Below are 14358 nucleotides of genomic sequence, written 5' to 3'. Positions count from 1 at the left end.
TGAATAAATACAAAAAGAACAGAGCCGTTCCAAGTTGCTGTGTAAGACCTTCAGTTGGCGTAGCGTTCCGGGTGCGTGGGAGTCGTGTTGTGTGTTTGGGTAAGGTCTTAACCAGTGAAAACACTGCAGCCCAGATAAAAAGGTCAGCAGGGCCAGGAGACAGTCGGCACTGAACCCAGCGACCCAACCAATACCAACCAATGCAATTGGACAAAAGAAAGACGTTTCTGCTGCCGCAGCAAAAAAATAATATTATAGCAGAAGTACATAATCGGCCCTTCTAGAAAATAAAAGAACCGATCCCAGTGAAGGCGCATCAGCCAACCCAGGCCCCAAAAACCCTTCATTTCAACTGCTGCATGAAATACAGAGTGAGGAGACAGAAACCTGGGCCAAAATATGGTGCATTAAACGAGGCATGCAGGAGTCTACCTCTCTCCTTAATGACTTAGAGTACCTTTTCCTATTATATCAGTTTTTCCTTCGACCTATGTTCTTCCTTTCCACCCTCAAGGAATTTTTCAAGTCCACTTTCTCTCTTTGCATGTGTGCCCCTTTCTTCACGGGCTTCATCTCTCCTTTGCTCTGCATTCCTGGAGGGGAAGGGCTGCATGCAGAGACATGTCGCCGCTCTGCACACGCAGCCTGCATAAACAAAGGAGAGCCGAGGAAGAAGAGCAACACGAAGAGTGAAGATCAAAGAAGTTTGGCTCGATTTGTCTTTTCTTGTCTGGGGCCGACCATGCACCATCCAACAGGAGGAGCAGTGGCACGAAGGACGATCACTCCTCCGCCTGATTGCCGCTTCATTCATCATCCAATTAGAAGTCAGAACTATTTCTGCGTATCTTCTGGGGCAAATTCTAAAAACGAGAGTAGCCCAGTGTGTTTGAAAGACAGGAGGCCATGTCCTGACTGGTTTACGACGAGAGGAAGAGAGGGCTTTAGCAAGATTGAAGACAGGAGATGAGAAATACCAGACTTGTGGCCAGACTTATAATAAATGACCATTTCCATGGACACTGCTGAGAATAACCGCTATCTTATCGGCAGGAATGGGCCAGAAGGGAATATGAAGAGAACATGGAGGATGAGGATGGGAGAAGACAACCGATGAGGAGGAAGGAAGTGAGAAAGGGGGAGTGGTTGAGATTAGTTCAGTGAGCGGGGTGAAGGGAGGGCAGAAACGGAAGAGAAAAGGAAGCGAACAAAGAGAGAAGAAGAAGTCTGGATGAGAGGAGGGAAAGAGTGTGGCTCCATGTGGGAGGTTGTCACAGCATGCCCTGGCGGCTCACTGTACTCCTCCTCCCAACATTCCTCAGCAGGAGAGATTCCATCCCATAACTCGCCGCCTGTCAGGTTTAAGAGCCCGCGCCACACAGGTGTTCATGCACAGGATGGGACTTTTCCCGCAGGGTCGCGCCATCAAAGTCATGAGATGAGTCACATGACACAGTGCTCCGATATAACCACGTCTACCTTGCAAAACAGAGGAGCGAGTGAAGGGATAGATATGGTATAGATTTAGAGGATTCAAGATGATGCGAGGACCAGTTATAATAAGCCGTGCTTACTGTTGAGGTTCTGACTTCATTGAGAGAAGACTTTCCCACCACATGGTCCATTTACAAGCCGTTTGAGATTTTGATCAAATCAAATTATCGTCTGGCATATCGAGCGAGGGTTTTTGCTCGGTCGTCATGGAATTGTAGTTTGCGTTACCTTTTTTCAGAGCACTTTAAGGTCAGTGTTGAGTGTTCAATCTGAAGGCTCTCATGATATCCGAGTTACAACACAGAAGTGCACGTGTTAGGCCTCGTGCAGGAAGCAGCAAAGGCTACTGAAGGCGACACATCTTCCCAGAACTCAAGCCTAAAAAAAAAGGGGAAAAAGTGTTTTTTCCTAGCAAGACTATGATAACCTTGACACTGACACACACACACATTTCTGAACCAAACCAAAACATAAGCAACAGATTACAGCTCCAGTGTAACACAACAGTGCACATGGTGGTTTGGCTGGACCTGTGAGAGAAACATTCTTTGTTTCATGCATCATGCATCACACACACACACACACACACACACACACACACACACACACACACACACACACACACACACACACACACACACACACACACACACACACACACACACACACACACACACACACACACACACACACACACACACACACACACACACACACACACACACACACACACACACAGAACTCAGGTAGGAGAGCAACACTGCCACCTGCTGGCACAACATGGAGGTGTGCACAGTTTACACATATAGGTAACGTCAGAAATAGTCAAAAATACAAAACATGTTTCAACCTGAAGAGCAGTTTGAATTGTTTTGCATTAAAGAAATAGCGCTGCGTGGAAGCTGAGAGCCGAACCCATCCTTGGAAAAGGCCTCTCACGGCAGACGGTGTCTAAAACGTACACAGCTAGACTGAGTTTTCCATTCCACTTTTTTTGTGACACTTGAAGCCAAACCAGCACTCCGCCAACGCTAGACGCCATCATCCATTGAAGGCTGTAAAACTGAATGTGTTACTTTCCACTACTGGTGTGGCTGAGTAACACAAAGGCAAAGTGGCAGACATTCAAAACCTACATGATGCAATATTCAAGCGAGAGGTGAGGTCTGACGTTTGCGATGTAAAAAAAAGGGGCGCAGAGCGAGGATGTGATCAACCGCTACCCGTTTGCTCAGGAGCACAAGAGGTCGTCTGTGTGTGTGTGTGTGTGAGGGAGAGAGAACAGTGGTGAATAAGGTGGAGGGGATGGAGGAGGACGACCGTCACGGAACACAGGGAAAGATGGAGGTAGCCGAGAGGAGGCGGCGGGAGAAGGATTGGGGTAGCACCCATGTTTGCACAGGAAGTGAGCATGTGGGCGGCTAATGTGTGTCGGAGGTGAATAGAGCTTTCTTTTCATACCCCCCCCCGCCTAAAAAAATGTCCAAGTCGGTCTGCGGGAATTGTAAGTGGACTGTGCACGTGTCGCGCTTTTATAGTCTTCTGACCTCTCAACGCGCTTCGACACGACTCATCGTTCACCCGCTGATGGCAGGGTTTCCTACAAGGTGCCACCTGCCCATCAGGACTCGAACACGCACCCAACATTCATCCTGAGGAGTCGGGTTAAGAGACGGTCTGGTGCGTCGGCCTTTACGTGACTGAGCTGCAAAGAGGAGCTGGGACAGAACCAGAGGGAGCAGAGTCAGCACAGTCGGGACTGTTGGCGAGTCCGAAAAGCCACTGATGCAGAGATAAAGGGGGGGGGGGGCTTCATGCACACTGTTTGGGTGGCGCTCAGTTTCCTGCTCGATAGCAGTGCCTGCCAGCCCTGATCCAGCTCATTAACTCCTAAATGAGGGCGTTTAGTCACACATGTCCTACCAAGGGGAATGTGGAGGTAACCTATAGCGCTTCCCAGAACAACGTCGTGCTCACAGACACGCACAGAATGTCCCTTTAACACGGAGTGGAGTTATTGCCACCGACGGCCTGAGAAACCACGCTTCTCCACAGCGGGGAATGAGTGACTGATTGATGTCGAAGTTCGCCTCTGCTCGACAGACCGCGTCGATATATTCTACGAATCGCTCGCTGGCGCCAACAGAGCGTGACAAATAAAACCGAGGCAACCGTGTGAACAACGGTTAAAATCTACAACCACATGAAAGACCGGCGTGGCACAGCATCGCCCTGGGGGCCGGCCCCCGAATCTAAAAATCAAAGATACCACCACGTCAGCGGAAACGCGAATGATTTAAAAACCAGTTGATACGATCAACATGCTGCCTAAAGAGCACAAGTCAAATCATATTAGTGCACTTTTTAACACCAGCAATAGGTATATTACATAACGTGTACAGTGGCTGCGCAATCCCTCGGCCCGCGAGAAGCAAACAATTACAAAAGAAAACTAGAATGGGCACTCGGTAGAGCGCATACCTTCGCATATCACAAGATTGGGCATTGAATTATGAACATTTTGGCATTAGTTGCATGCCAATTGGATAGAAATTGACCGCGCTATGGTAAAATGAAGATTTTGACCTTTTCATGACCTTGACCTTTGACCCGATCGATCCCAAAATCTAATCAAATGGTCCCCGGATAATAATCAATCATCCCACCAAATTTCATGCGATTCGGTTTAATACTTTGAGTTATGCGAGTAACACACATACAAATAAATAAATAAATGAATACACGGCGATCAAAACATAACCTTCCGCATTCTCAATGCGAAGGTAATGAGGAATGAAACGAGGTTTAGGGGACCCTTTTTCCCAGGAGAAAGGTCAGCGTGTCCTTCATCAGCAGACAATACCACGGCAGCAGACTGTCTGGCATGGGAGCGATCAGCGTCGTTGGCTCAGAGTTGTTATTTCGCCCCCTCCAATGCCCCGCTTGCTCTTTAACCCCGAGATCACTGAACTGAGCTGAGCTACCGACGACTGTCAACAAGTCGTACAAATACATCTACATCTGTGAATTATATTCAATGTAGTATTTATTTATTCACTATCTGTTCACAGTATTTCCAATTTCCATGTCTTTTGTAAAGTAGTTAAAAAAAAATTTTTTTTAAACATTACGGATAACGCTCATGACATTTGTGTCGAGACCTGGTCCGTAAAAGGTTCCAGTTATATACACGTATTCTTTAAGTAAGTAATATTTCTTCGGGAGATATTGTCTAACACTTTTTCACAGGAAGTAATAAGAAAAACTGTTCCCACAAAAACTGATCACTATCACTTCATGAGGATATGATTTATAGGCTGAAGAGACGCTAGAACATTTAATACAATTGCACCCTCGTTTCCCTGGAGGATGAAATCTCATTTACTCCTCATCTCCTGTGTTGGACTTCTTCCATTGTCAAACGTTTCCTTCAGATCTCTCGTCCGTGAATGACGTGGGCTTCTGAGAAAAACCCTCACGTCTCCGAGAACCACAGTTCACAAAGGTGTTTGATTGAAACGCTCACATTTGATTTTTAAACCAATTTATAAAGACAAGCCCACGGTGCATTCTGTTCCGTTCTTAACGTAGTGATGACTCGGGGACTAGCGGAGGCATAGAACCAGCAAGAGCAGAGCATTTGATGTTAAGAAAACTAAAGACATGTTAGTTTCTGCCCCCCAAAAAAACCCTTCCCCCCCAATAAAGGAAAGCTACATTCTCCCCCTGATGACGAGACGAGATCTCGCCACCATCTGATAGCAGAGTGAACGCTGATCCATTGTGTGAGTTTGATTCACACAGAGTGGATGAAAGTGTAGGAAGTGGTAACACCCAGGATTTGGAGGAGCGGTGAAGAGAAGCATGCGACCGAAGATTAAACAAACCGAAAACCAAGCCGGTGGAAAATATGAGCGAGCATCGAGGCGGCGTCTCCGGACATTCTGCAATCAACACAATCACTTATCTTCATGGGCACGTATTTATTGTTATGGGATGGTGCTCTGTTGAGTTGTTTTAATGGACTGCATACCAGTGGAAGAACAATCCACTCAGGACTTTTAGCACCACTGCCACTTGGTCACTTTAAGATGCATAAATCGCTGTGTGTTATTGTGTGTGTGTTGTTGTTGTGCATGTCGTGTACATTTTCCAGTAATTAGCAAAGACAGAATATCCTGTCTGGATGTCAGTAAATATTAATCTCCGAGGGGTAATCAAGAGAGGAAAGAAAGTGTGTACGTGCTTGACTTGTGTGTGTGTGTGTGTGTGTGTGTGTGTGTGTGTGTGTGTAAAAGGCAGAGCGGTGTGTTGGAGGTAAGACATGGCGACGTCATGCGTTTGTGTCTGGGCCAAACAGAGGAGAGGAAAAGGTGTACTTGGGAGGAGGGAAGCTTGGAAACAAAGGGAAGTCGCTTCAAATATTATGGAAATTCCCGGACAGAGGGATGCATGTTTTGCGCCTTGAGGGCGCTGCCGAGCTGACGGTGAAGCCACAGTGAGGCGCTGCCCTTTGTCCGAGACGGTCATGGAGGAAATACAAAGAGCACGTCCTCTGTCCGTTTGCAGAGAGGGGAAAAAAAAAAGACAAATGTACGAGGGAAACGATATCATTGTCGTCTCCAGATGGTGCATCAATGAGCGAGGGAAGGAAGTGGGCGTGGGCAGCTGCTCCCGGCAAAAAAGAAAAGAGTGAAAGTCGACACAAGAGGTCAAATCAATAGGTCCTATGCGAGAGCAGGGACGGCCGAACAACCTCAGCTCATTGACGAGCAATGACGAGCACATTTTCCTCTGCCCTTTCCCGACGCTAAAAGGTGAGCTGCGACGGGGAAAATGTAATCCGAGCAGATGAAATCAGTGGCTCTTAACACTTTTATGTTGAGCGTGCGTGTGTGTGTGTGTGTGTGTGTGTCTCCTTGCCGGGGGATTCAGGCGTAAACAAGCCTCCAATTGGCTCGAGGAGTAACATGGCTCTGCCACCTGGGAAGATGAGTTCATGCAGTTGCTCGTGCATTGTGCACCGGTCAGCCACACAAAACATTGAAACAGAAAAGAAGAAGAAAATACTGCAACTGAAGTCCATAACACACATCAGCGCTCCAGAGGTACAAAAGGGGAGTTAAGGGTATTCTCTGTTTGGCCGGCAGCCGGCGAGTTCTGCAAGCGAACGTCATAAATGTTACGAATGTCACCTCAGAAAGTGCTGGAGTCAGCAGCTCTCTGCAGCTTCCCTGCTCGCTCCAGAGCGGCCTCTTCAGTACAGTTACTCTCTGATTAAATATAGCCAAGGAGAGAGACACACACACACACACACAACGTCGGTGGGATCCAGCGGTGCTTTTGAGGTATGGAACAGGATGATTATAAAAGACACATTTCTGAACTTGAAATGTTCCTTGTCTGCTTTCCCCCTGTGTTCCTCGGGTCTGTTCTTGGTAACAGTGCCATGTCGGGTGTCCGATAATTGTAACAAATGAGGGGGCACAGCTGCAAAAGGCAGTGCAATTACACCGCTATGCAGCAAGTGTGTGTGTGTGTGTGTGTGTGTGACTACCACCTTCTCCGTTCAATTGGAATTCACCAGACACCCCCCCCCCCCCCTCACACTACAGCCTGGGAGAAACCTCAACAAACAGGAAGTGAGGCGCCAGGGCACTTCCTGTCTCCCTTTAAAATGGGCCTCTTGTTCCCAAGAGGCAGCACAGAGAAGTCATGGGCTGCTGCTGCTGAAGCGACCGCTACAACCACGTCCCCTGCCACCTCTCCAGCACACGCAAACCTTTCAGGCCTTTGTTCCGATACTGAATTCGGTCCAACTCTTTTCCGTCCCCCGGACCAACCACAACGGGATCCACGCACAGTGAAGCCCTTCTCCACGTGCCAATTGGGCCACCGAACAGATGCAAGTTGTTCCATGCCTACGGGGGAACCTGCTGCCTCGCACACGCTGCACCTCATACTCGTCCGATCAGCACACATTATGTTTTCTAAACACGCAGTGCGTTGCCAATTTTGCAATGAGTCCCTGCTTCCGGATTTAAAGTTTTGTATACGTTTATCTGAAGTAAGTTGTTTCAGGAGCAAATAGGAGCTGCATGACTGCGCGCGCGGGGCTGACTGTGTGAATCTAAATGCAGAGGGCAGGTTAGTGCAAGGCCATCTCTTTCTACATCTCCTGAGCCAGCAGGACCACACACACACACACACACACACGCACGCACGCACGCACGCACGCACGCACGCACGCACGCACGCAACTGTGTGTGAGGTCTGCAGTGACTGGAGGGCAGGTGAAAGTAGAGAGGGACAGTCAAGACTTCTATACAGCCTATTCCTATACCAGTCAGTGTGCCTCCATTGGAGTCCAACACATGTCCCAACAGGATCAAGTCAACTAAAGACACCTTGGGTAAGGTGCATTTGTTCTCAATCAGGATTAGAGCACAAAGAGCATTCAAGCTTAGACATCGAGAAAAGAAAACAAATCTAAACCCTACAGGTTGTGTACGAAACTAAACCTTACTGATGCAAGGTTTTCTGACCTGCGCTCATTTGATTGCAGCCATTGGCGTATTGACGTCTGCATAACAGCGTGCCCCTTTTGTTTAGGTGTTGCAGAATGACAAGACAGCTTGATTATGCAGTGCAACAGCCACAGGGAGTAACGCCATTCCCCTCCTCCTGGCACAGCTTCAAATAGATAATGATTTAGCCAGCTGAAACAGCCCAACTTTCCTCAAAAGGCCGGAGCTTTTCAGCTCTATTCAAGTCAGCCCCATCTGAGAGACGGCCAGCGAGGCGAGGAAGGAGTCTGCTGGGCTGAGGGGAACGAGTGTGGGGTTTGGTGGTGGAGAATGGGGTCCTTGTTGAGCTGCACGCCCCGGCTCTGTGGAGGCAGCCGGGCCTGCCAAAGATAGCCTAATGAGAGACACATGGAACACAGTGCGGCCTGCTCTGCGTATGCCACACACACACACACACAGCATGACGCTACAGTCAGGACTATTGTTCCGTATCACACATTAGAACATTTAGCAACCGATCCACCCAGAACAAACGCACACAAGCTTTTGTCATGTGATGGAGCCTCCATGTCTGTCCGTCGTCGCTTTCCAGCAACACGTCAACAGCAACACATAATACGGGTACGGAAACATTGAACCTCAGAGCGGAGAGGATGATGGCCACAACGTAAACCTTTGACTTCATTGTGGAGGGGGTGGGGGGCTGAACAACGGCACGTTCACAAAGCGGACAGACGAAGCTCACAGTTACAAACTTGGCTCCAGATACACTTTAATTAATGCTTTCAAAAAAAATATTCAGCCTTTTTTTTTTTTTACATTGGGCTTTTGACTGTCAACAGACAGCAAACGCATGGGGCACATGTGAACCTGAACACATGTTTGGTAATTAAACAGACAATATTATTATCCAAGATACTTTTTTAAATCTAAATCTCAGCAATAAAACTAAATATTTAAAAAACAAATGGATGTTTGAATGGTGTGTTGACATGCACGTGGTGACAAAGATGTTTAAGTTTCATCCGATTATATTGTGTGTTGTTGTTGTTAAATTTGCAGAGCCTCTGTTCTCGTCTGGAATATGTATTAAAATATAAAAGTCAACGGCTGAGAAATTAAGGCAAAATTCCATCATTTTGTCGTCATGTGATACGATGACAGACCGTTCAGTCGCTCCATTTTAAAACAGGATGATCAACATCGGCGTCGAGTGCTGTCAGGCGGTTCCTCCTCCACACAATGCTTCTGTTGAAAGGTGAAAGGGGGCAGAGGGCTCGTCCGCGCAGAGGTCAACGAGGACCCGTTTGGATGGGTGTGCCTCCAAAAGCACACATCATTCAAGCCATATGACATCACTGCCAAGCCACCCGATTGGCTGACGGAGAAGGGAGAGGAAATGCCAGAAATAGACACGATGGCCCACTTTGTCTTAATGAGCCCGCGAGACATCGGTGCAGCGTCCAGGTCCAGGTGCCTTGATCCCGCCTGGTGGAGAAAATCACAGAGGAAGGCTTATTCCTGGCACGAGCCCCGGCCTTCACAAGGCTCCTGTGTGTATTTCACCGAGGCCTACTGTATGTGTAACACATATGCCGCCTCACAGATACACACAAACGGCTGTTATTCAAACTAAGAGTAGCAGTGAAGTGTAAACAACGTTCTGAATCACAGCCAGGCCTAATCTAATCCAGCTGTGGTGTGTGTGTGTGTGTGTGTACGTGTGTGTTAAAACTTCAATTTTACCCTCGCCATTAAAACATTCCTTAGAGACCTAGAAAGTTATATTTAGACTTTATACAGCAGTCAAGGCAGGCTCAGGCCAGCTAGCCCCACAACCACAAGAGAGGGGAACCAGATCATTGGTGCTCCAACTGCCAGAGTCGAACTTAAATCATCTGCCCTCTCTCTCCCTCTCAAGCACAACAACCGCATGCACGGCCCAAACACATGATCGTCTTTCCAGGAAGGGAACAAAAGTGAAGGTCAATTCTGATGGCAAGGACCAGAAAAGAAAGAGCACAGCCCGTTAGTTCAATGGTCTGCAAACAATAACAAACAGAAAGAAGAAAAAAAGAGAGAAGCACCTCCCGGCCCCCTTGGAAGGGAACATTGTGTCCAAGCAAACAGTGGTGCAGAGCCCAAAGGGCACACAGGAGGATGAGAGGAAAGGTTGCAATGTCATCTCATTCACGACTAGAATGAACCCTCCGAACAAACCCGGTGACCAGCAGCATCGAACACCCACCTCCCCTTCACCCACCCAGAAGAGGATGGCTATGTGCCATCCTCTTCCTCCTCCTCCTCCTCCCTCCTCCAATGTCTCCTCCAAAACCGCAGCAACATAACAGAGAGCGTGAACAGGGGGGGGGGGGAGACGAAGGTCTGACAATGCACAAGTTGAAGAATGCTGACAAGACACGCATGACGTAAACAATAACAACCGACACCAACAGCAGAGGGGAAGGTAAGGTCAAGGAGGGAAGAAGAGTGACTTTGTCAGCTACCGGTAGAAGAAGCAGTCGCAGCACACCAGAACCCCCATCGAGCCGGTGGCGCCGCAGAGCCGAGGGTGACGGGGCTCCGACCCACAGCACCCTTCCTCCCGGTCACCTTCCCCCGTCTCCGCTCCTCTACAGGTGCAGCGTCTCCAGCACGGCCCCCGGTTCGTCAGTCAAGCGGCTACCGCAGCGGCCTCTGGCTTCAGCGCGGGACGGGCGGACGGACGGATGCTCGCGGGCCGCCGAGAAGAAGTGAAATATGCAGGTAGACGCTTTCAAAACAGAAGAAAATCGTTCACAGAACCGAACGCACTTCTCGGAGCACGTTTCCCTTTCTCTCGCTTCTTTCCAACGACTGCAACTGCCTGCCTCACTTTCACACTCCCTCCCTCCCTCCCTCTCTCTCTACCTCCCTCTCTATCCCTCTCTCTCTTTTTCGCTTGCTGGCTCCCACTTGGAAGGCGGGAAGAGTAGCTTGGCAAACAGCGTCCCATAAACAAAATGCTGACTGCTGGGTGGACAGGGTGGACTGCAGGGGAGAGAGACACCGCGAGAGAGAGAGAGAGAGTGCAATCTCAATCATCTGTATACATCCCATCTCCACCCATTGCTCACACACACACAGACACACACCCCTTTTTCTGAATCTCAGTCGGGGTCAAAATCCTCTGGGGCCCGTTAACCAGCCGACGGCCCCGTCGTGCTCCCGACACGTGTCGCCACATCGTAACGGCGTGGCTAATTGTCAACTGTTGAGTCAACACCGAGGAGCAGCGGCACACGTGAATGAATCATAAAGGGCGACTCTTCATTCACACAAATGATGCAGCGGTACGGGATGGGAGGGGCTAGTGCGGAGACGAGCCCCCAGGAGGCGAGCCAATCACTGCGGAGAGCTTGCGCCGTCAAATCAGGTGAAGGACACAAGGGTGGCTGGCGGGCCTCGTCACATCTCTTCTCCTGCCTGCATCTTTCATCTCTCTATTTTGCCCTCTGCTGTTCACTTCTCTACACGGCATAATCACACACTCGCTTCAACAGGACTGCAGCGGTCACAGAAGCGACCACGGCGGCGGGGGCAGTCGTTTCTGCTTCTACTCTGTTGCTTAATTATCAAAGAGCAGTCAGAGCTCGTGAATGATTGGACAACACGGCGTGTCCTCCCTCTGCTGCTGCTCTCGGCTCCTGTTCTCTCGGAGGTAAAAAGAGAGGACAAAGACGGACCGCAGAAGCTCCGCAAAGCACTTTCACGTTCCATGACGTCACCCCCCCCCCCTCCCTGGAGGCCCGTCACCAGGAGGCAACAGACCTCCTCTTCCACCGCTTAATTACCTCATCCCTCTCACCTGCGCATGCACAAACAAACACCCGCACACATGGGAATACACACTTGCACCACACGTGACACCATTGCTCACAGGGGAGGAGGGGGAATCATGCACGAGGAATGGCGGAGGGGTATACCGCGATAAGATCCGTCTCGCTTTTTTTGGAGCGTTTGATGAAGTGGGTGTTCAGCTCTCACTCGTTCCTTTTGTGTTTCAGTACCTGAAAAAGGCGGGATGTGGGTGTGTGTCAAGTGCAGCGGAAGGCCAAACGCCCGGTGTGGGATAAGTGAGACCGCCATTAAATGAATTCACTTTCAACAACATGAGTGGGTCGCCGTGTGTGTGTGCGTGTGTGTGTGTGTATACTTCCTCAAACATTTGGGCCTCATCATAAACTCCAGACAAACAATAAAAGCAAGACATCCGTCCAGATGGCAGACAGACAAAGGGACTTTTTTTTATAAACTTGTGACTTGGAAAAACAACACAATGGAGAGAGAGAAAGAGGGAGAGAGAGAACCACTGGGCAGGGGATTAGAATACAGACCGTTGCAATTATGTCAAGGGAAAGTGGGTGAGTGGGAAAGAGGAAGACACACACACACACACACACACACACACACACACACACACACACACACACACACACACACACACACACACACACACACACACACACACACACACACACACACACACACACACACACACACACACACACACACACACATTGAAGGGAAATCACAGGTCCCCTGAGGCCTTGGCGTGATCTTATCGTTGTCAACCAAACAGGGAGCAACATATTTCAGAACCGCACATGCACAGCAACTATAAGCTCCAGTTATTTCCATCAGACGCAGCTCAATATAGATCAAAATCAAGAGGTCCGGCGCCCAGTGCATAATGCTGCTCAGCATTATTGAAGAGTTATGGCATGAGAGAAACAATAAAGTCCCTCTGAGCTCCACTGTGCGCCTCCATGGAAATATCACATCAGTGAAGTGATTTATGAGCTTAAGCGGAGAAGAAAACGTGCTGTGCCCCTCCCTCCTCCTCCTCCTCCTCCTCCTCTCCATATGGATAACACATTAGCAATTTACCGCCGCGAACATGGCATCAGTGTCTTACCTATCCAGCGTATAGGACCCGTTCCTCTTAAACCTCATCCTGGACGAGAGGAAGCGGATTAAGAAATCCAGAGTTGACGGCGTTGCAGCTTTTTGTCGCACCCCGAAAGAAAGAAAGAAGAAACAAGACCCCACCGCGTCTCTCTCTTTTTTCTCTGGACGGAACAAACAAAACGCGGAACAATACAGAGTTGCTCCGTGCAGTCCTCTCTCTCTCCTCCAGCACCTTCCTCTCTATCGTTTCTTCCCAGACCTCCCTCTTCTCCCTCCTCCTCCTCCTCCTCTCGTCCCTCTCGTCCCCCTCGCTGTAGTTTCCGTGGGGCAGGGTTAACGAGTCTTCAGACGGCCATTAAAACAATAAGAGCTCGTGTCGGTGGCGCGCGTGCGACCCAGAGAGATTCAAATCCCGGGATTTCAACCCTCAACCCTCCGTCTGGTGGGGGCTGCTCGGCTCTGTGTGCCGCGAACCCTCCCGAAGAACAGCAGAGACAAGCGTCAAGCCTTTCTTTCATAATGTCCACTTATAGAGCCGCACGCGACCGGACCGGCGTGGACACACTAAACCACGCCCACTAAAGTGACGTTTAGAGTCAGACGAGATCTTTGTGACAAACGGTCATCGATGCGAGGCAGCGTCACTCTCCCCCCTTTCACAATCCAGCGCTCATGTGGCAACAGCGTCACAGGCACACACCCCCCCCCAACGCCTGAATGAGTGAGACAGATTTAAGGCTAAGAATAGGACCGAGCATCCATTAATGCCATTTAAATCCAAAGTAACTCTTCCAAGTGCGAGCCTGTTGCTAATGGACAGCCTGTGATCCAGGATGCAGGTGAACATGGATGCACTCCAGGAGCAGAACTAGGGCTTTAAAATCTCTAAAGTACAATAGGATCAACGGTAATAATGAGAGGGTGTGGTTTATTGAAGAAACATACCGTAGATGTCTTTGGATTATTACATGTCTGTATGCAGGGGGGTAATTTGCCTGTAGTGATGAAACAACTGGGAGGCGACCTCCTTAATCTGCCACGACTGCACCATCAAACTCTTGACCTCACACCAGGTGCTGCAAGTGAGGACAACGACCACATGACCAATAACAATGAACCACCAGCTGGCTAGTGAGTCAGACCGCTGCCTCGGAGCCGTCTCAGCATCCTCCGTCACAAACACGGTGATAAATAACAATCAAATGAGCTGCAGGAATTTAGCAAAATGTCAGACTGAGAAGCTCAAACTGATTTTGATCACACTCCCGTCGCTGTAAAGCCGCTCCAGTGTCACCTCTGTGTGATCCTACGTGCTGCACCCAGACGTCTGACGCCTCACGTGTGCCCTCAGGGCAGCTAGCACCTCTGGGAGTGTGTGTGTGTGTGT

At 49.3% G+C, this 14358-nt stretch overlaps 1 protein-coding gene across 3 annotated transcripts in view; it reads right to left on the bottom strand.

Annotated features, from left to right (window-relative positions):
• Nucleotides 1-14358, bottom strand: part of mob2a (MOB kinase activator 2a) — a 49077-nt gene that overhangs the window by 17934 nt on the left and 16785 nt on the right. The window contains exon 1 of one of the 3 annotated variants that reach the window (XM_056416848.1): nucleotides 12979-13160. The exons of 1 other annotated variant lie outside the window; for it this stretch is intronic. In XM_056416848.1, coding sequence (XP_056272823.1) covers nucleotides 12979-13016 — 38 coding nt within the window. In that variant the 5' untranslated portion in view covers nucleotides 13017-13160. Of the gene's footprint in view, nucleotides 1-10528; nucleotides 10654-12978; nucleotides 13161-14358 lie in introns of those variants that run through there. One more of the 3 variants, XM_056416847.1, reaches the window with a different exon arrangement.

This window comes from Pseudoliparis swirei, chromosome 6 (assembly GCF_029220125.1).
Source record: "Pseudoliparis swirei isolate HS2019 ecotype Mariana Trench chromosome 6, NWPU_hadal_v1, whole genome shotgun sequence".
NCBI classification, from domain to species: Eukaryota; Metazoa; Chordata; class Actinopteri; order Perciformes; family Liparidae; genus Pseudoliparis; species Pseudoliparis swirei.
The sequence above is the reverse complement of the archived record's forward strand: the minus strand, read 5'-3'. Positions and strand labels throughout refer to the sequence as shown.